The sequence below is a fragment of the Saimiri boliviensis genome, chromosome 17, assembly GCF_048565385.1.
Source record: "Saimiri boliviensis isolate mSaiBol1 chromosome 17, mSaiBol1.pri, whole genome shotgun sequence".
NCBI classification, from domain to species: domain Eukaryota; kingdom Metazoa; phylum Chordata; class Mammalia; order Primates; family Cebidae; genus Saimiri; species Saimiri boliviensis.
The window spans coordinates 19997585-20017618 of NC_133465.1; the positions used below are offsets into that span (position 1 = coordinate 19997585).

Here is a 20034-nt window from a genome sequence, read left to right on the forward strand (position 1 = left end):
GCCCTTTCCTGGCCAGATGCTCAGCCCTTCTGCCTCCTCTGACCCAGCGTGCTGAGCTGTTCGTGTGCTGGGGATGCCTTTGACATCCTCTTTCTCAGAATAACACGTTTGAATGCAAGAGAGAACCCGTATGGGGCTGCAGAGGAAACCAGAAGTAAGTGTTGCAATACTTATCAAAACGTTATTTTAAAACTAGTAATTAGCATGCTGTTGCCTGTGAGCGCCTTAACTAGGGAGACCTGGTGGCAGCCGTCCTGCCGATGGCTCCTCCCCGGAGCGGGGAGGAGAGCCGAGCGTCACCAGGTGTCTGCATTGCTCTAGGGCCTGGGGGAGCTCAGGCTCTGTGTGTCTGGCACACATTTCACAGAGAGGTTGAAGACGGGGAAGTTGATGATTTTCCCCGCGTCAGGTTCACAGAGCCCTGGCGTCTGTCCTTGAACCCTGCGGCGGGACCTCCGGGACCCTGCTCCTTCGTCTTGGGGACTGCAAAGCCTGGCCCTGCTTTGCCCGGCCCCCTTGCCTTGCCCCCAGTCTCCTGGGGCAGCCTTCCTGGGGGTCTGGGGACCAAGGCAGGCATCCTGACCGCGACCTGAGCTTCAAGTTTCCCAGCCGTGGTGGGGGAGAGAGGGTCAGGGGTCAGCCACACCCCCAGGCCCCCACGCCTGGCTGTTGTGGGTGAAATGCCCAAGCCAGTCATTGTGAGTCCCCTAGCGAGGTCATAGAGCAGGGAGGCTCCCCCATCACCCCCCAGGCTCAGCTGGAAGCCTCCTACTGGCCTGGCAAAAAGCTGGCATTTCCTGCCCTGTGGGCCAAGCTCAGAGCTCAGCAGGGGTCAGAGAGTGACAGCCATGCTTCCTCCCTGCAAGGGCTGCCCTGCTGTGAGCAGTTAGTAAGGGAGGAAGCTGGAGCCGCCCTGTTCCCAAGCCATGGGGCCTCTCATTTGACACATGGGGAAACTGAGGCCCAGAAGGGACAGGGACAGGGGCAGTCTCGTGGTGAGCTGAAGCTGGAGTGGTCTTGGGTGGGGCACAGTGCTGCCTGCCGTCTTGTGATGCAGACTTTAAGGGCTCTAGAGCCCTGGGCCACAGGGGACAGAATCCTACTTCCCAATCCCTTAGCTTTCCCCGGAAACCTGGTCCTGTGCTGAGACTGCTCAACACAGTCAGACCCGTGTTTTACCCTCGGGGGACCCCTGGCCTGGTGGAGAGACTCAGATAGACTGACTGCATCCAGCATGGTCTGGTCCAGGACAGAGGGAAGCATAAGAGATGGGCTTGGAAATGGGTGTTGAAGGATGCATAGGAGTTTGAGGGAGAATGGGGAAGGGAGAGCCTTGGGTAGTGTCTGGCATATGGCAAGGCAGTGGGTGGGAAGCCTTTCCTCTGACTGCCGGCGATGAAGAGGAGGCCTGGGTGCTCTGGTCTGCCCAGCCGGCTGTGCGTCCTGGAGCTCCATCCCCACCGCCCTCCCCCGGCCCAGCCTCCAGGCCTTTGCGGCTGCACTTCCCCCTTCAAGGAGTATCCTCCTCCCTCAGTCTCTTCTCCCCAGCTCTTGATGAGATGTCGCCTCCTCAGCGTCTTCCCTGACCTCTGGAATAGTCTCCACCCGTCTCTGGATTTACTCAAAATTTTTTTTCCCTTCCGGCATGTTTTTTTTTTTTTGGTCTGTCTTGCCCAGCAGCACGTGGCCCCCAAGCACGATGTCAGCGCGTAGCAGAGGCTGGGCAGACGCCGCTGACGGAGTGAGTCGATGCCGAGCGTGACTCTGGCAGCAGAGCCAGGCCACGGCGCCTCGCGGATCTGAGCTGTAAATGGGGCCTGGGCAGAGCGATCAGCCGTCTGGAAAAAGCCTACCCTCTTTCCCCGGACTCCACATCTCCGAGGTCAGCCTCCTGCCCATGCTAAGGTGAACCCCAGAGCCCTTAGAGTCTGTCAGGCCCTCCCAGGGAACCTTCTGTACCTGAAATAAGGCCAGATTGACAAAATAGGGAATCAAAAAAGAGGAAGCTAAGAGCACAATGGTCACGTGCTCTCCTACAGAGAGCAGTCGGTTATGGGGGGCTGAGGCCCTAATCCTGGCTGGCCCTTTGTGAAGAAAGAAGTGCAGCCCCCATGTGGGGGCCTTCCTTGCTAGGAGCAAGGCAGCCCTGGAGGGCTCACTGGGGGGCTGGTCGCTGGAGTACAGAGGGACTGAGGTAGGGCACCTGGATGCTAGGTCCTGCTCTCTCTGGTGACCTTGGGCATGGCTCCTCTCTGTACTCATTTCTTCCTCTCAAAGAAGCTGGGGCCACTCCACCTGGGACTTCTCTGATGCAGTGAGCAGAAACCAGGTGCTGGGTCCTAGGGGCTCAAGAAACATGCTAGGAGTACTCACAGAGGAGCAAGGGACTTGGAGAAATCTTGGAAGGCTTCATGGAGGAGGCATCCTTTGCGCCTGAAGGATGTACTGTGTTCCGAGAGGCAGACAAAAGCATTCCATGGTGAGGGGCCAGCTTGGGCTGAGGCTCTGAGGTGTGGGACATTCCAGAGGCATTGGGAGCCCAACCCTAGTTCTCTGCTCATTCCGACTGTGTCCTTTTTTCTTATTGATTTTTAAGAACTCTTTATATATTGAGCCCATGGATCCTTTTTAATAACAAACACTTATTTATCTTTTGTTTCACTTATGGGTTTTGACGGCATCATACGTGTTTTTATGTTGGCAAATGTTCCAGCCTTTCCTTTGGTGGTCTTTCTGGTCCCTTGTGTCCTTACCTTGGGTCCTTGCTCTCCTGTGCACATGCTGGCTGCTCAGGACATGTATGAGACTCAAATTAAGTGGAAGCTGGAAAATTGACAGCTGTGTGAAAACCAGAAGCCATGTGCCTTTGCTGACTTCTGCCTCCCTCTGGGGTTCCTGCCCATCATTCCTTTTTGCCTGGAGCGGGGTCCAGCTGAGGCCCTAAAGGGGCCTGTGACTCTCTGCAGGGTGGGGCAGGGGCTCATAGCTGTGTTGAGGGGGAGGGTGGGGACAGGGAGTTCCCCGCTGGCCAGTCACTCATGGAAACCCCATCGCAACCCCCTGAGACAGGTGCTGTGCTTAGTTCCATTTTACAGGTGAGAAGACTGCAGTTCAGAGAGGTTATGTGGCTTGCCCAAGGCCACACAGGAAGCGATGAAGACAGGATTTGAATTCAGGCCTTGTTGCCCCAGAACACTTCCAGTTTCAAGCTCTCTTATGGCCCTTGGGCTCCCCATTGCCTTTGGGATCAAGCCCAGGCTTGTTAATGTGACATCCGAGGCCTCCTGGGGCCGCTGTTTCTTCATCTGCCAAGGTGCTGCCTTCGCCTCTGGACCTGCACATGCCCCCCTGCCCTGATGGGATGGTGCCAAGGCTGTGCCCCTCTCTCCACACCTTCCCCGCAAACCCCAAATGGTTTAGATCCTGGAATGAGAGGCTGGCAGGGCTTCTGTGGAGCAGCCGGGTCCGCCCCTGGTTTGCAGTCAGGGTGGGCCTTGCCCAAGGCCCGGTGCCTGGGGAGTGGAGCTGGAATCTGCACCCAGACTGCGGGACTCTGGTGCTCCCCACGACGCCCCGGGGTGACCTGAGCTGCTCTTGGCTGTGTCACTGTGCTACGGTCGGTCAGCTGGTTGCAGGGAGGATTCTCTCCCCTCCTGCTCGCTGCCCCCCCTCCCCGCTGTCAGATGCTCCTCTAGGAAGCACCCCTCCCGCCACTGGGTTACGCACCTGCCCTGGGCTTCCCGGGGCCCAGTGAGCTGTGAGTGCTGACTTACCGTCTGCCCCGCAAGGCAGGGTTCCCCATGAAGGAAGGCGCCCAGTGCTTCCCCTTCAAGTCCTTGGTGCCCAGCAAGGACTTGAAGAGGGAGGCCCAGAGAGGGGCAGAGCCCTGCCCCAGGTCACACAGCAAGGTGGGGAAGAACCAGGAGCCCGAGGAGGGCCCCAAGACCCTCCAGGTCCCCCCTTCCTGAGACTTCATGGAGCCCAGGGAAGTGGCAGTGTCTGTGACGGTCACCCCAGCAGAGGGCACTGCTGGAGGGCCTCTGTTCTCTGCTGCTCCCGGGGGCCTGGGGCCAAGGACGCCCTCTCTCCCGCTTGCTCCCACCCTCTGTGAAGGGTGTTCTCAAGATAAAAATACCTTCAGAAACATCCGCTGCTGTTCCGTGTGAGTGCTGTCCACCCTGCGGGGCCGGAACCTTCTGACCTGGCCTCACCTCGGGCTCGAGGGCGGACGTCGGCCTTCTCTGGCCCCTTGGCGCAGCCTCTTGGGGTTGACATGTCCAGCCCCCATTTCCACGCCACAGAATGTGAGGGGCCCGCGGGGTCAGGGTCACTGCAGGTTTCTGAGCACCCTCTGTGGGCTGGCCCTGCCCTGGGGGCTGATGTGTTTTGTGATTCCTTGCGGGCCAGGAGGCTTCTGAGGACCTCCGGCAGCCACAGGGAGCCTCGGGCCCAGCCAGCTTTCCGTCCTGTTGGGAAGCCTGTTTCTGCTCTCGTGCCCGAGTGGCGTCAGGAACGCCCGTCTCAGTAAATGCCAGCAGGACCCGCACTGTCGAGGCCAGGGCGGGGCTCATCTCACGACAGTCTCCTGAGGTGCGTGGGGTCTCTGCATTTTGCAGATGGGGAGTCTCAGGCCTCAGTGGGCTGGGCGGCTGCCAGGCCCCTCCAGGGAGGGTGACAGCTGCCACCTCTCAGAGACCTGCTGGTGCCAGGCCCAGTGCCCGGCCTGCACCTTCATCACCAGCTTCTGTTTCAAGGCTCATCATCTGGGAGGCCTGGCAGGTGTCGCCAGCCTCGTGTTTCAGGGGAAGCTGAGCCTCAGGAAGGGGAAGTGCCTTGTCCTGTCCCGTGGGTGGTTTAGGCCCCAGCCTCCACCCAGGCCCTGCCCTCCCCTGCGGGAGGCTGTGGGCCAGCCCGGCCTGTTGGCCCTCAGTCCTGGTCATGGGGAAGCACCGCCCCTACATCCCACCTCCCCATCCAGGATTGTGACGGTGACCCCGGGAAACATTTGTGGGACTTGGCGGGGTGAGCTCACATGGCGGCTGCCGTGGCCCCTGCAGGCGGCGGGAGCTCTGGCCAGGGCATCAGGAAGGCTGGTTCCTGTTTGCAGAGTCCCGCCTCACCCTGTGATTTCTGGCAAGTCGCTTCTCTGCTCCACGTCTCAGTACCCCTTGTGTAAAGTGGAGCTAATTTTGTCTTCCTCCTAGATAAGAACACATCCAGCTGGATTTGTGGTCTGGGAATGCCCCTTCCAGGTAGTAGGGAGTGAGGGACGAGGTTGGGAGAGCCTAGGGCTGGCCAGGTGACCAGCAGGACGTGGGGAGACGCTTCTGGCCCCCACCCCTACTTGGCTCCTCATGGCCCTGTGGCAGTATCCCACCTCCACTGCTCAAGAGTTCCAGCTCCAGGTGACTGGGGCAGGTGACTTATCCTCTCTCAGCCTCAGTTTCCCTGTCTGTCTAGAGGGGAGAATCGTCCCTGTTCCAAGGCAGGGCTGTGAGCGTCGGGATGACTAGACAGCTGCTGAGCGTGCAGGGTCCGGCCCAGTGTGGGCGCACTCGGGGAAGGGCACGGACCCAAGTCCCTGGCATGGAGGCTTCCAGCTATGTGACACTGGCTTGTGACAGAACCTCTCTGAACCTCTGTGTCCCCATCAGTTTTGAGAGTGGAATGGCAGAGAGGCGAAGAGCGGGCCTGTGGCATCTGCTTTCAGAATGAGGGATGGGGAAGAAGGGGCTGGGGACCAGGGGACTTGGAAGTGAAGAGGGACTGAAGGGTTACTAGAGACGAGGTCATTCCTTTTCAGAGCAAGCTGAGAGAGGGGAAGTGACTCACCCCAGGTCACACAGCTTGTGAGGGGCAGAGCTGGGATTTGAATCCAGGTCTGTGTGCCCCTAAACCTCTGTCACCTGTCCCAGGAGCTGACGAGGTGCGGGTGACTCACCAACAGTTTCTTAATCCCAGCCAGAAAAACCAGTGTGACAATCCTGCCTTGGCTGTAACCTTAGAAAGGGCAGGCCCCATGAACTCCCTAGTTGGGAGGTGGGGAGGCCAGAAGCATGTCAGGTGACTCACCTCTGGAGATCCCCAGAGCCCCTTCCCACCACACTCTCCTGTGATTCTCACGGCACACTGGACAGGAGGCAGGAGGCCCCTTCGACAGGTGGGAAAATTGCATCTTGGGGAGTGCAGGGACCAGGTAGGATGTGTGTGTGCCCAAGGCAAGTCTCTGGCAAATTACTGATGTGTGCCCATCCATGTAGTTAGCCATGTGCCCACCCGCTCATCCATCTAGTCATCTATCCTACTCACCTAAACACCCTATCCACCCATCTGCCCACTCATCACCCATCCTTACACCCATCCACCCATCTGTCCACCCATTCATCCATCCCTCTATTCATTCATTTATCCATCAACCCATCCACTCATTCATTCACCCATCTACCCTCCATCCATCCATCCACCCATCACCCATCCATCCATCCATCCATCCACCCACCCATCCACCCATTCACTCATCTATCCATACATATACCCACCCACCCATCTATCTCTCCATTCATTTCTCTACTCACCCATACACTCATCTATCCATCCATCCATCCATCTACCCATCCATCCACCCACCCATCCACTCACCAGTCCATTCACCCATTTATCCATCCACACACCCCTCCATTCACCCATCTGTCTTTCCATCCACCCATCCATCCCTCTATCCATTCATTTCTTTTTTTTTTTTTTTTTTTTTTTTTTTTGTGAGACTGAGTTTCGCTCTCGTTACCCAGGCTGGAGTGCAATGGCGCGATCTCGGCTCACCGCAACCTCCGCCTCCTAGGTTCAGGCAATTCTCCTGCCTCAGCCTCCTGAGTAGCTGGGATTACAGGCACGCGCCACCATGCCCAGCTAATTTTTTGTATTTTTAGTAGAGACGGGGCATTCATTTCTTTACCCACCCATACACTCATCCACCTGTCCATCCACCCATCCACTCATCCACTTAGTCACTCACCCATCCATCACCCAACAATCCATTCATCCATCCACCCATCACCCATTCATGCATTAATCCATACATCCACCCTCTCACCCATCTACCCAGCCGTCCATCCCTCTATCCATTCATTTCTCCACCCACCCATCCACTCATTCACTCATGCATCCATCCAATCAATCATCCATCCATCCATCCATCCATCCATCCATCCATCCATCCATGCATCCATCCATCCATCCCATTCATCTACCCATCCTTCCACCCACCATTACCATTCATCCACCTATCACTCACTGATTACCCAGCTATCCATCCATCCATTCCCTCCATCCCTCCATTCCTTCATCTACCTATCCACTCAGTCACCCACCCATCTACCCTTCATTCATCGATCTGTCTATCCATCCAGCCATCTACCTTCACACTTATCATCCGTCTGTTCCTCTTTCCTCCATTCATCCCTCCCTCCCTTCATCCATCTGTCCTTCTGTCCATTCATCCACTCATCCATTCACCCATTCACCCAATCATCCATTCTCGCATCCAACCAGACGTCCACCCTCACACCCAGCCACTCATTCACCCATCCATCCATCCACCCACCCATGTATTCATTCATTCATCCATGTATTCATCCACCTACCCATTCATCCCTGCATCCATTTATCCGCCCACCCATCCATCATTCATCCTTCCATCCACCCACCCATTCATTCATCCACCCACCCAGTTATTCACAACTGACTCCAGGGTTGGTGTTGGGAAGCCTCTGCAGGTGGTGGCTGGGAGTACAGGCTTGTGATTGTAGGAGAATTACCACATTACCCACTTCTCTGGAATAGTCCCAACCTTGTGGGATTGTGAGGATTATGTGAGATGATGTATGGGAAATGCCTGCTATAGTGTCTGGCATGCTGTAGGCACGCACTAATTGTCAGCTGTTATTTTTCTCTGACACCCATCTTGTTCTGCCCTGCTCTGGTTCTGGATGGTTGCTATGCTGTGAAGGTGTGGGGTCTCAAAGGTGCAGGCCAGAGGCCCCTCCACCTCTGTGGAGCCCTGGGGAAGTGAGCAGAAATGTGTGTTCATGTGGTTACGTCTTACTTGTGAGCTCCTCTGAGAAGAGCAGCCCCGCCTACAGTAACTCGGCTTTACTCTGTTAACTTCAGGGTGTTCCAGTGACTGGATCCTCTCCAGCTGGTGCCTGGAAAATGGCAGCCACTGCTAGCTCGGCCTTGAAGACAGTACCTTGCCCACTCAGCACCATTACGTAGAAGACAGAACTCAAGAGGTAAGAGAGAAGTCACTGAGGTGCTCCTGTGCATCTAGGCGCTCCTCCCACCAGACTCATCTGCACGCCCTTCACCCCTCCAGCCACCATGCCATCCGTCCATCACCCACTCCCCACCCATTCATCTGCTCAGCCTTCCGTCCACCCTCCCATGCCTCCACCCTCCACCCATCCCCTCACCCATGCCATCATTTCATCCACTCCACACCCATTCATCTGCTCAGCCCTCATGCACCCACCCTTCCACCCGCCGAGCCAGTCCCTCTATCTGGTCACCCCTGTTGTCCACCCACCCATCTGTCAACCCGATTTTCTACCCACCTGTTAATTCAGTCACCCTTCCACCCATCTCCTCATTCATCCCATTCAGCGGCTTAGTCCTTCACCCTTCATCTGGCTAGGGGGCATTTCCCGGGTGCCCCTCTTTACTAGGGCCTGCATCAGCCTCTCTGGACCTCTGAGCTTAGTCAGAGGTGGCGCCTGGGCAAGATCAACTCTCACGCAATATGGGAAGTAGCTTCTGGCCTGAACAGGAAAAGCCCAGTGATACAGGATCATAAAGGGTTTCATGGAGGAGGAAGGGGAGGAGGAGGAGGGGAAGAAGGAAAGGGAGGAAGGGAGGGAGGAGGGGGAGGAAGAGGAGAGGAAAGGGGAGGAGGGGGAGGGGAAGGGGGGGAGGGGAAGGGGGAGGAGGAAACTTGATGTTTCAGGCATCCGGGAAGCGGGGCCAGCGTTCAGGAGCCTTTGATGAGGGGAGGCTGCCAGAGACCCTGTGAGGAAGGCCCAGGAGACAAAGCTTCCAATGCGAGTGGTTTCCTGGGAAGAGATCCCAGGAAGTCAGGAAACGAGATGAGAAAGAGAAGGAAGTAATAAAGGGCATGCCATTGACACAGTTACTGCTGGGGCGCTGGCACCCAGTCCGGCTGGGGAGGCCAGGGAGACGGCGCCCACTCTTGGCCACCCCCCTCCCCAGGGGCAGCTTTCTGGGGCCCAGTCACCTGCTCCCATCAGTCACTGATCGAAAGCTGTCCTGGCAGCATCAGCTCCCCTGCCCTCTGAGTGGCAGAGCGTGCCCATGGCTAGAGAGAGCTTCTGGGCAGAAAGACACTGTGATTGGTGTAGGAACTGAGACAGGTGGGCCTGGGACACGAGTGGGGCACCCACCACCCCATGCCCGGCACACGGGAACACGTTGCTGCTGCGTCTCTCCTCGGGCCTAGTCTGCTTGTGGCATAGGCAGTCGGCATGGCATTGGACCGAGATGTTTGCAGGCCATGGATGAGCTTGGTGGGCAGAGGCCAGCTGAGCCTCTGGTGGGGAAGTTTGGCCTGGAAACGGGATGGGCACAAGAGGTCATCATCTTTTCAGATGATGAGACCTAGGAATGCTGCCCCCCACTCTCCCCCTCCACACCAGCCTGGGCTCTTCTCAGTCAGCCAACTTCCCTCACTGCCACCAGGGTGCCCAGCACATCCTTGCCTCCCACTCCTGGCTCTGGCATTGCCCCTCGGGAGTGCCCCTCCTGGCTGCCCACGCCCAGCCTGGCCTCGATGTGGTCCCACACCCTGGGCAGGGCCTGGCCCTGCCTCTCGCCCCCTATGGGTTGGAGCAAGGGCACTGGCCCAGAGCCTCAGTCTCCCCATCTGCAAAGGAAAGGCTGGGCTTTCCTGGCCCCGTGCCGCGTCTGATGAATGCTGGCTGGATTAGGGAAGATTCCGAGCTGCCCTGGACGCAGCGGGTGAAGCCCTGTGGCTGAGGAGTGGGGCTTGGCTGGGTGAGGCTGGAGCAGGTGCCTTGGGTGGCGGGAGTGGGGTGTGGGGGCCAGGGGACTGGGGGCGGGTCGTGCACCAGTCTTCCCTGCGCTGAGTGATCGTGGAGGAGTCTTCCAATGGCGCAGCTTGCTCATGAGGTAGAGTGGCCCGTCTCCAAATGAGGGTGAATGGCTGTGGGTCGGAGCGCCGGTGAGGGCCGCTTCGGCGCGCTGGTTTGCGGCAGTCTCCGGTCTCATCCCTGCCGGGATTGCAGGGGCTTGGGACCAAAAGCATTGCAGTGCCACGCACTCAGCCAGGCCTCGAGTCTTGGGGTTGTGGGGCACTGGTTTTGCCCTCCAAGCCCAGCCTGGAAGCTTCACTCCTGAAAGGCTGTGTGACCCTCACAGTGACTCAATCCTTCTAAGCTTCCGCTTGCTCGTCTGGAAAATGGGGATGGTAGTCAGTGTGATGGCAGGGATGAAATGAATCTGTTTATTAAAGCTCTTAGAAGAGCACCTGGCAGGCAGTTAGCACTTGACAGATACTGAGAGCTGTGCTCGTGTCTCGGGAGGAGCCCCAGCTAGCTGGACACTCTCTGCTTGGTGGGTGGGGGCGTTGGCGCCTCCCACTCTGAGTCCCTGTGTCTTAGCCTGGGTGGTGTCAGCCCCTGCACTCTCCCTTCCTGTTGGTGCTTTCTTGGTGTCTGGGAATGTGGGTCCAGGCCTTGCCCTGGACTCCTCCCGGATGTCACCGAAACCTGAGAAGCCCAGGGCTTCAGGGCAGTGGGCATGGGGCGTCCAGCTTTATCCGGAAGCACCTCCCAGTGACTCCTGGACCCCACCCTTAGGACATGTGGCAGCTGCCATCTGGCGTCCTCTCTAAAAGCTCCCAGCCCAGGACCTGGTCTGTTCTTCAAGTGGCCTGGTCACCGGGAGGCTGTGTCTGTAGGCACTGTGGCCAGCAGAAAGGCAGGCTAGCAAGGCGGCTGGGCTGGGACCAGCTTTGCCATCTCCGGGGTCTGCCGGGTCTGTGCTGTCTCCCTGCTACCTGCTCTCTGCCTGCTGGGCTTGATTCACCGCCCCTTGGTGCTGAAACCGCCTCGTCTAGCTCAGGTAGTGTACCCCAGCGCCCCTCTCCCGTTCTCCTCCCGGCAACCCTGGGCCCCTGGCGGGCCAGCCTGGGCGTCTGCAGAAGACAGTCCTAATTGTAATAGTGAGTGCCTCTTCCTGGCCCTTGAATTGCTTTGTGGCCTGGGCAAAGTCTCTTTTTCTCTTTTGGACTTGGTTCTCCCATCGGTGAAATGGGGAGCTGGCCTCTGCTAAGGCCTCTTCCAGCAAAACAAATTCTCAGAGATTCTCCTGTCTTGTCCGATTTCACTGTATGCACCCCATTGAGCAAGAGTCAGAAAGGCCTGTGCGTCCCTGGTGGAGGATATTGTCCCGTGTTTCTTAAATTACATCCTTAAAGGCCGCCTGGTTGTGTAATTTCTTGCCACGCCTGTGTTTATGCAGGAGTGTTCTTGGGACATTGTCTTGCCTGTGGTGCTGGGGTTTCTATGTCAGGGTCCCCTTCTGGGTCTGTCTTTGTGGTGCTGTATTCACCAAGTGCCCAGTGAGAGGGCTTCTGGCGCCCCGGGGAGGGGCTTTGTCTCTCACACTCAGGTACACACAGCAGAGCAGGGCCATGAGAGGCTCAGGACTGACGCTGTAGGCTCCAACTCTGTCTCTTCCTGGGACAGGTGACTTTGATCCAAGTCAATTTTGGGCTTTGAGAAATTAAGGAGTGGGGCGTGAACTTGACCTTGTTGATGAATATCAACAGAAGTAGGGGTTTCTAAGCCTGTATGACACTGTCTGGGCAGGTCTTGGGTGCCCAGCCCTGGTATAGATGCCAGGAGCTGTGGCAGCACCCTCACCTGCCTGGTAGCTGGCCAGTTTCGAGGCTGCCAGCTGCTTGTGCGGACGGAGCTCTCCGGCCTTTGATTCTTGTGATTCTGTTCCTTGCAGGCCTCGAGCTGCTTGGAGCACGGGCTGGAGCAGCCATGACCCGCTGGACATCCCTCAAGGCCCTGGGGCCACACAAATCCAGCCCCTGCCAGCGGGTGGCCTCACGCCGGCGTCTGAGTGCCCCGGCCGTGGCTGCCTCCCTCTGGAGGGTCCAGGAATCTGGGGCTGAGCCCCCTTCCCAGCACAGCCTCACGGGTGCTCCCTGCCGCCGGCTCCCTACTTCCTGGCTCAGGCAGAAGCAGTGCCCGCCATTCCAGCCCTGGGTCCCAGCTCCTCAGAATCATGGTGAGGTGGTCAGCCTCAGCGGCGTTGGGGGAGGACGTCAGAGTGAGGAAAGGCGTCCCCTGCAGAGCCTGGGGGCCCATGGTGGGAGACTGTGCTCGAGGTGGTTTAAATCTCAGCTCTCCTGCTTTATGGCTGTGTAGCCTAGGGGGAGTCACTTAACCTCTCTGAACCTAGATGGTGGCTGCACCCCTGGGTTGTTGAGAAGATGAACTGAGAGCAGCTGCTAATGGGTCTGCCCCACGAGGCACCTGGGACCCCGCCTGCTCTCCCTGGGTCACTCCTGCTTGGACCACTGGCTGGGCGCCCAGTGACAGGGGCAGCCCCGGGAGTGTTCCATAGCCTGGCTGGGCAGGCGGCTTCGCCCTCACCGGCGCTCGGGTGTTTGGAGTAGAGGTCAGAGGCCGCGCGCGCTCCGAAGCCCGGAATAGACGGGCCACGAAGACCGGGGCTGAATCCCGCCCAGGGGACTGGGGCACGTTCACTCCGGCTTCTGAGCCTCCAGGTTCTTGTTTGTACAGCAGGGTGGCCCACCCCTCCCTGGAGGGCCTGAGGCCTGCAGACGGCCATGTGCGCTGCCCCGCCCGCGGTGGTCCCAGCCACCCAGGACCTTCTCTTGGGGTCTCAGTGTCTTCATAACCGAGGAACGTGGTTGCAGGTGTGCCAGAGACAAAGCTCTGTGTAGCTTTGAGGTCACAGTGTAACAGGACCGGGACTTGGGGTGCAGGGTCCCCGTGGCTGGGGAGGGGTGGGCCTGTCCGGCTCCTCAGTGCGGCGCTGATGCTGGAAGGCCCAGGTCTCCCTGCTTCCAGCCTAGCCCAGCCGAGGCAAGTTGCCATCCAGATGCGGCTGCAGGCCAGGAGGTGCCATAGCTGCACGCTTGCAGATGCCCTGGCCTGGCACCGACAGGCCAGCGTGGGGCCTGTAGTGGGGGCAGCGCAGCCTGTGTGTCCTCGGGGTGGGCACGTTGGCGGCTGAGAGCCGGCTTTGTTCTGGCTGGCATGGGCACCCTGCTGTGGGGCCTGCCTTGGGGTGACCCTGTGTGCATGAATGTGTGGTAGGCTGGCCCCGAGCCAGGCGCTGCCTGCAGTGAGCTGAGGACAGTGCTGCCAATAGGTGACACCCCTGAGCGCTGCCCAGGTGCCTGGTGATGGCCTCGAAATCTTCCTCAGAGACGTGGGAGGCAGGGGCTGTGGAGAGCCCTTGGCTGAGTTCAGCCAGGGAGAGACCTGAATTTGGGTGCCAGGTCTTGCCCTCCTTGGCACTGCCAGTGACCAAGAGGCTGCAAGCATGGCATGTGGGTGGACACTGCGGGGTGGGGTGTGTGGGTGTCCGGGGGGTGGTGAGCCCCAGTTTGAGGTGTTCCAAGTGGGTGGCAACAGGGGTGGCAGGCCCTGTTCTAGGCCCTGGGAGGGACAACAGGAAGCAAAATGGAAAATGTGCTGCCGTTGAGGAATGGGGTCTCAAGGTGGGATGTGGGGAAGCCCCCACTACCTTCTTGTTATTGCTGCCGCCATTGTGCCCTCAGAAAGGGCAGTGCTGTATGGGAAGGGGCAGTGCCGCAGACACGGGGGGGACGGGAAGGGGCAGTTCTGTGGATATAGGGGGGATGGGAAGGGGCAGTTCTGTGGATATAGGGGGGATGGGAAGGGGCAGTTCTGCGGATACAGGGGGGACGGGAAGGGGCAGTGCCGCGGATACAGGGGGGATGGGAAGGGGCAGTGCTGTGGATACTGGGGAGACGGGAAGGGGCAGTGCTGCGGATACAGGGGGGACAGGAAGGGGCAGTGCTGTGGATACGGAGGGACGGGAAGGGGCAGTGCCGCGGATACGGGGGGACGGGAAAGGGCAGTGCTGTGGATACGGAGGGATGGGAAGGGGCAGTGCCGTGGATACGGGGGGACGGGAAGGGGCAGTGCTGTGGATACGGGGGGATGGGAAGGGGCAGTGCCGTGGATACAGGGGGGATGGGAAGGAGCAGTGCTGTGGATACTGGGGGACGGGAAGGGGCAGTGCTGTGGATACGGGGGGATGGGAAGGGGCAGTGCTGTGGATACTGGGAGCGTGTAGGAAAGGGCAGTGCTGTGGATACTGGGTTGGGGGGTAGGAAAGGGCAGTGTGATGGATACAGCGGGAGGTGGTGTCTTCCTGGGGCACAGGGAAGCCTCTCGTCCCAAGGTGGTAAGGTAGGGGCCGGATAGCTGGATGGAGGTTGTCCAGGGTGGGTTTGAGGAACAGTCTAGGGCCAGGGGCTGGGGCAGGAAGAGGAGTCTGTTGGAGGAGACTGGGAAGTGAAGTTTAAGGGGTCAGGGGCTTCCCTGTGCAGGTCCTGCATGTCCCGAGGAGACTCTGGCATTGAGCAGGGGAGGGACAGTCACCGACTCAGCTTCCACAGGCTCTCCGAGGCTGCTATGGAGACTGGGGGGCCACAGGCAGAGGCAGAGAGGCTGGCAAGGTGTCACCCAAACTGGCTGGGCAGGCACTGGTAAGATTCAGGCCTTGAGGGTGGGAGAAGGGGTGGATCCTAACAGACTCTGAAGGCAGAGCCCTCTGTGTGGGAGTAAGGTGTGGAGCTGAGGGCTTTGGCTGGAGCTGCTGTGGGGACAGAGGGGGTGGCCACTCGTACTGAGAAGGCAGAGTGGGGAGTTGGCTTCCGAAAGACCAGAGCACGACTGTGGGTCAGTAGGGTGGAAGCATCCTCCTGTCACGTCTGGAGGCCTTGGGAAGAGGGTGGAGCAGCCCAGAGCCACCAGCCAGCCAGACATGGTCTCCTCTCTGTTGCAGGAGCCGTCCCTCCTGGAGCCAGCCTGGGTGCAAGCCAGGGCCCCCGAGCCCCCGGGATGACTGCGGCCAGCCGGGCCAACCCCTACAGCATTGTGTCATCGGAGGAGGACGGGCTGCACCTGGTCACCATGTCGGGCGCCAATGGCTTCGGCAACGGCAAGGTGCACACGCGGCGGAGGTGCCGGAACCGCTTCGTCAAGAAGAACGGCCAGTGCAACATTGAGTTCGCCAACATGGACGAGAAGTCACAGCGCTACCTGGCCGACATGTTCACCACCTGTGTGGACATCCGCTGGCGTTACATGCTGCTCATCTTCTCACTGGCCTTCCTCGCCTCCTGGCTGCTGTTTGGCATCATCTTCTGGGTCATCGCCGTGGCCCACGGTGACCTGGAGCCAGCTGAGGGCCGTGGCCGCACGCCCTGTGTGATGCAGGTGCACGGCTTCATGGCGGCCTTTCTCTTCTCCATCGAGACACAGACCACCATCGGCTACGGGCTGCGCTGTGTGACGGAGGAGTGCCCGGTGGCCGTCTTCATGGTGGTGGCCCAGTCCATCGTGGGCTGCATCATCGACTCCTTCATGATCGGCGCCATCATGGCCAAGATGGCGAGGCCCAAGAAGCGGGCGCAGACGCTGCTGTTCAGCCACAACGCCGTGGTGGCCCTGCGCGACGGCAAGCTCTGCCTCATGTGGCGCGTGGGCAACCTGCGCAAGAGCCACATCGTGGAGGCCCACGTGCGCGCGCAGCTCATCAAACCACGGGTGACTGAGGAGGGCGAGTACATCCCGCTGGACCAGATCGACATCGACGTGGGCTTCGACAAGGGCCTGGACCGCATCTTTCTGGTGTCGCCCATCACCATCCTGCACGAGATTGACGAGGCCAGCCCGCTGTTCGGCATCAGTCGGCAGGACCTGGAGACGGACGACTTTGAGATCGTGGTCATCCTGGAGGGCATGGTGGAGGCCACAGCCATGACCACCCAGGCCCGCAGCTCCTACCTGGCCAACGAGATCCTGTGGGGCCACCGCTTTGAGCCTGTGCTCTTCGAGGAGAAGAACCAGTACAAGATCGACTACTCGCACTTCCACAAGACCTATGAGGTGCCCTCGACGCCCCGCTGCAGCGCTAAGGATCTGGTGGAGAACAAGTTCCTGCTGCCCAGCGCCAACTCCTTCTGCTACGAGAATGAGCTGGCCTTCTTGAGCCGTGACGAGGAGGAGGAGGCGGACGGAGACCAGGATGGCCGAAGCCGGGACGGCCTCAGCCCCCAGGCCAGGCATGACTTCGACAGACTCCAGGCTGGCGGCGGGGCCCTGGAGCAGCGGCCCTACAGACGGGAGTCAGAGATCTGAGCCAGTCTTGGCCACATGCAGCATCCACCCCCTGCCGGGGAGAGGCCCTGCCGTCCCTCAGGGGCCCCGGGTTTGAGCAGAACGGGCCCGGTGCCCTGGGTTGCAGACTCAGTAGCGTTTTAGTCGTTTTATGTTTCTTTGCAACAGCCTCAGGAGGTTGGCCGGAGAGGGGGCAGCCAGAGCGGCAGTCCCCGGCCTCAGAGGCTATCGCAGGCTCAGGGCAAAGAAGTGGCTTCTTGGGGGGCCAGGCCTCGGGGGCCAGGGTTTCTGCCTGAAGATGGAGCTGCCACCTGCGGGGAGGCAGCTCAGCTCCATGGTGGGCCCAGCCTCTGCTGTCTGAAGCTGGCCGGCTGCGGTGCTCCTTGCTGGTTTTTAACTTGGGGAGAAACACTGGGTTTCAGTTTTCTTGACCTTAGCTTGGGTAAGACTGTTTACAAAAAAAAAAAAATTACGATGCGATTGAAAAAAAATTTTTTTAATTCATAGGGGGCAAAAAGAACACTTAGAATTCCATGGGTCGGCCAGGATGCAGCTGGCTGGAGGCTCCAGAGGGTTCCCCGAGGTGGGACCGGCCTCTCCCCGTGTGTGGGCACTGCAGCTCCCGGGCATGCAGGTTGCTCGGGGACCCCACTTCGTCGAGCTCTCCAGCCTGCTAGGCTCTGTTTGTGATAGAAAAATCAAGACCATGTTAACGATCGTAATAAAAGCTTTCTACTCTCATTGGGGTGGTGGGTGGGGCTGGGAAGAAACTGGTTTGAGCTTTTAGAGTTTGACTTTGTACCTTAGAGATGTGTCTCAGGGCCAGCATGGGACCTGCCGTCGAGGGTTCCTCCCCCCACCCCCAATTTTCCTGTTGCGCTTCTCTCTCCATTTCTGCCCAGGCCTCCGCCCCTTCCACAGCGAGGGGGCCGTTAGGAGCCATAGGCCGGGATGGCTCCTTGGGAAGGGAAGTTGGGATCCCAGGCTAGGAGGAAGCCGGCAGCCCCGTCCCCACTGGGCCCACAGTGAGTCGTGCCTTAGAGACTCCGGGTTGTCCTGTTCTTACTGGGCTCGCTCGTCTACCCCCCACCCTGTCCCAGTCCGCCCCCCCACCCCCATACCTCCACTGCTGCCCTTCCCACTAGCCCCTCTGTCTGCCTTGTGAAGGTGGCAGGGGCCAGACCTGCCTGACATAGGACCACATCCTGTCCCTCCCTCACCTGGGATAGCACAGCGGAATCCAGGTGGGGCACAGCCAGACCCTGGTCAGCGTTGAATGGCAGAGAAAAGATCTTAGGAAAGGAGAGGAATCGTCACCTCCTCCCGCCAACTGAGATGACTGGGGAGTACCATGCTCATTCAAAGCTGCATCAGAAACCGGCCGAGGAACAGAATTCCGGCTGAGGCTTCTGGGGCCACTCCTCCACCGCCTTCCCCGAGGTGGAGGCACTGTGGCACCCTAGTCAGGAAGAGGTTTGGGGTTCCCTTGGTGTCCCTGGCCACTGGCTCTGCCACCCGATCTTGTTCTTGGCAGCTGGTCGGGGTGGGTCCGGGATGGATCCAGGCCCTTCCTAGGGCTGCAGGGAAACCTGCTCTCCACCAGCCGGGCCTCTCCAGAAGCCGGTGAGCAGACAGCCCGTGTCTCCTGCTCCAACTCTGCCCCTGAGGCACCTCAGAGCCAGAAGGCACCAGGGACTCTCTGGCCCAAGTGGGGAAGTTGAGGCAGAGAGCAGCGAAGGGGTCATGCAGTGAGCAGTGGGGCATGGGAGGCAAAGAAGGGCCGGGGGGCCTGGGGTGGGGGCGCCTGCCTCTTCCCTCCGCCTCCTCACCTCCTTCCAGGCAGCTGAAGACTCAGCCCTGAGGACTCGGGCCATGGAAGTCAAGACACCTGATCCCCGAACCCTGGGTGGGCCTGACTCAGCCTCCTGTCCCGGCTTCAGCCCCACCCTCATTTCTGACAGAGAAGATTCAGCCGAGGCAGCTCTTTGCCCTTGGGGTCTGCCGGAGATGCCTCAGCTGGTTCCTGCTGCCAGGCCTGGCCCTGAAGCCTGAGGGGCTTTCTCAGCCTTAGCCCTGGGTGCTGGGGTGAAGTCAGCAGGGGAGAGCTTGGTTTTCACTTCCGCCTCCCTGATGGCCATGCTGAGGGACAGTGGTGACCCTGGTCACTTGGTACTGGTGTAGGGGCCTGTGCCCTTCCAGGCCCGGTGAGCCAGGCTTCTACCCTCCCGACCCAGAGCTGAGTCCGGTGGCCCTAGGCCCACCCCCTGGCCCTCTCCGAGGTCTGTGCCCTAGCTGCCCGGCCCCCACCCAGCAGGAGAGCCGCCTCATCTCCCACAGGCAGGCAGATGCTTGATTCTCCTGTCCTCTTTCTTCCTTCCCCTGTATTTATTTATTTACTTATTTATGGCTTGTGCTAAAGACCAAAATAGTCTCCCTCTTTAGTGCACTTGAAGTGGGAGGGCGGATGGGACGAGCCAGGAGCGAGGGAGACTTGGCCCCTGGGGAGTGTGTGTGTGAAGGCGTGTGCCCGTGTGAGCCTGCGGGCATACATGGGTGGCACACACGTGCACCCTCAGCTCTTCATGCGTATGACTGGGTCAGTCATACAGGTGCGTGATCTCTCCATGTGTGTGTATGTGTGTGTGTGTGCACGTGGTTATGTGTCTATCTACCCACCGGTGTGTCTGTGTGCAGGTTTCCTACGAGGGGGACTGTGAGGCTGGGCACCCACCTGTCAGGTTGGGCACTGGCCACAGACACTGGCACAGTTGAACCCCCCAGTCCCTGACCCTCTGCCCTGATTACGCACGTCTGTGCCTGAGTAGAGCTCATTTTCCTGGATGAGGTACCTAGAGGTGAGTGCGTGCATCTGGCTCGTGTGTAGGGGGCTGTGTGTGTGCCCATGTGAGCCCGTGTACCTGAGTGTGTGTGTGCAGCCCGTGCGTGCTGCTCAGAGCACGGTGGCTGCCCCCTGAGCCTCTACTGGTGCTGTGCTGCCCGGTCCCTACCCAGAGGGTCCTGGGGGGCAGGGAGGAGCCACCATTGGGAGGCCCCTGTGCAGGGTGTCTGCCCTGCATGAGGTCATAGAATGTCAAATTATTTTAAATGGTGAAACCGGAGAATTTTCATGTTATTTTCAATACATAGCAGTATCTAAAGACGTAGGCGATGAGACTAGACCACATTAAATGCATTTTGATCTCTTTGAGGTCCCCTGTGTCGAGATGTGTTATCTGAAGGTCCCCTGCATGGCTCCGCAGCGTGCTGGGCATCCGCCGTCTTCCTCAGCCTCCGCCTTGGTGGGGGCTCCTGGGGCTTCCTCATGGGTAAGGGTGGGGCACGGTGGCAGCTGTTGGGAGAAGCAGAACGCAGCCTCCTGGCAGCTCCCAATGGCCTCCAGCAAGCACACGGGGCTTCTTCCCATGATGTCACCCCTCCTGCCTTCCTTGCTGTTGCAGCGGCGCCCTCCCCAGACTGGACGGGCAACCCCTTTAGGGGCTGAGGAGGAGTGTCAGAGCATGCCGGCAGCTCCACTGAGGTGACGAGAGGAGCCTGGGGTGGGGTGGGGGAACACACGTGGCCCATT

General features: G+C 59.4%; 1 protein-coding gene across 3 annotated transcripts in view; it reads left to right on the forward strand.

Moving 5' to 3' along the window:
- KCNJ12 (potassium inwardly rectifying channel subfamily J member 12) overlaps positions 1–19660 on the forward strand; it is a 43517-nt gene extending 23857 nt beyond the window's left edge. Inside the window, exons 2-4 of one of the 3 annotated variants that reach the window (XM_074388324.1) lie at positions 1681–1882; positions 8167–8288; positions 15112–19660. In XM_074388324.1, the coding sequence (XP_074244425.1) occupies positions 15168–16469 (1302 nt within the window). In that variant the 5' untranslated portion in view covers positions 1681–1882; positions 8167–8288; positions 15112–15167 and the 3' untranslated portion in view covers positions 16470–19660. Of the gene's footprint in view, positions 1–1680; positions 1883–8166; positions 8289–10154; positions 12331–15111 lie in introns of those variants that run through there. The other 2 variants (XM_003929322.4, XM_010339956.3) reach the window with 2 other exon arrangements.
- Positions 19661–20034: the final 374 nt, after the last annotated feature.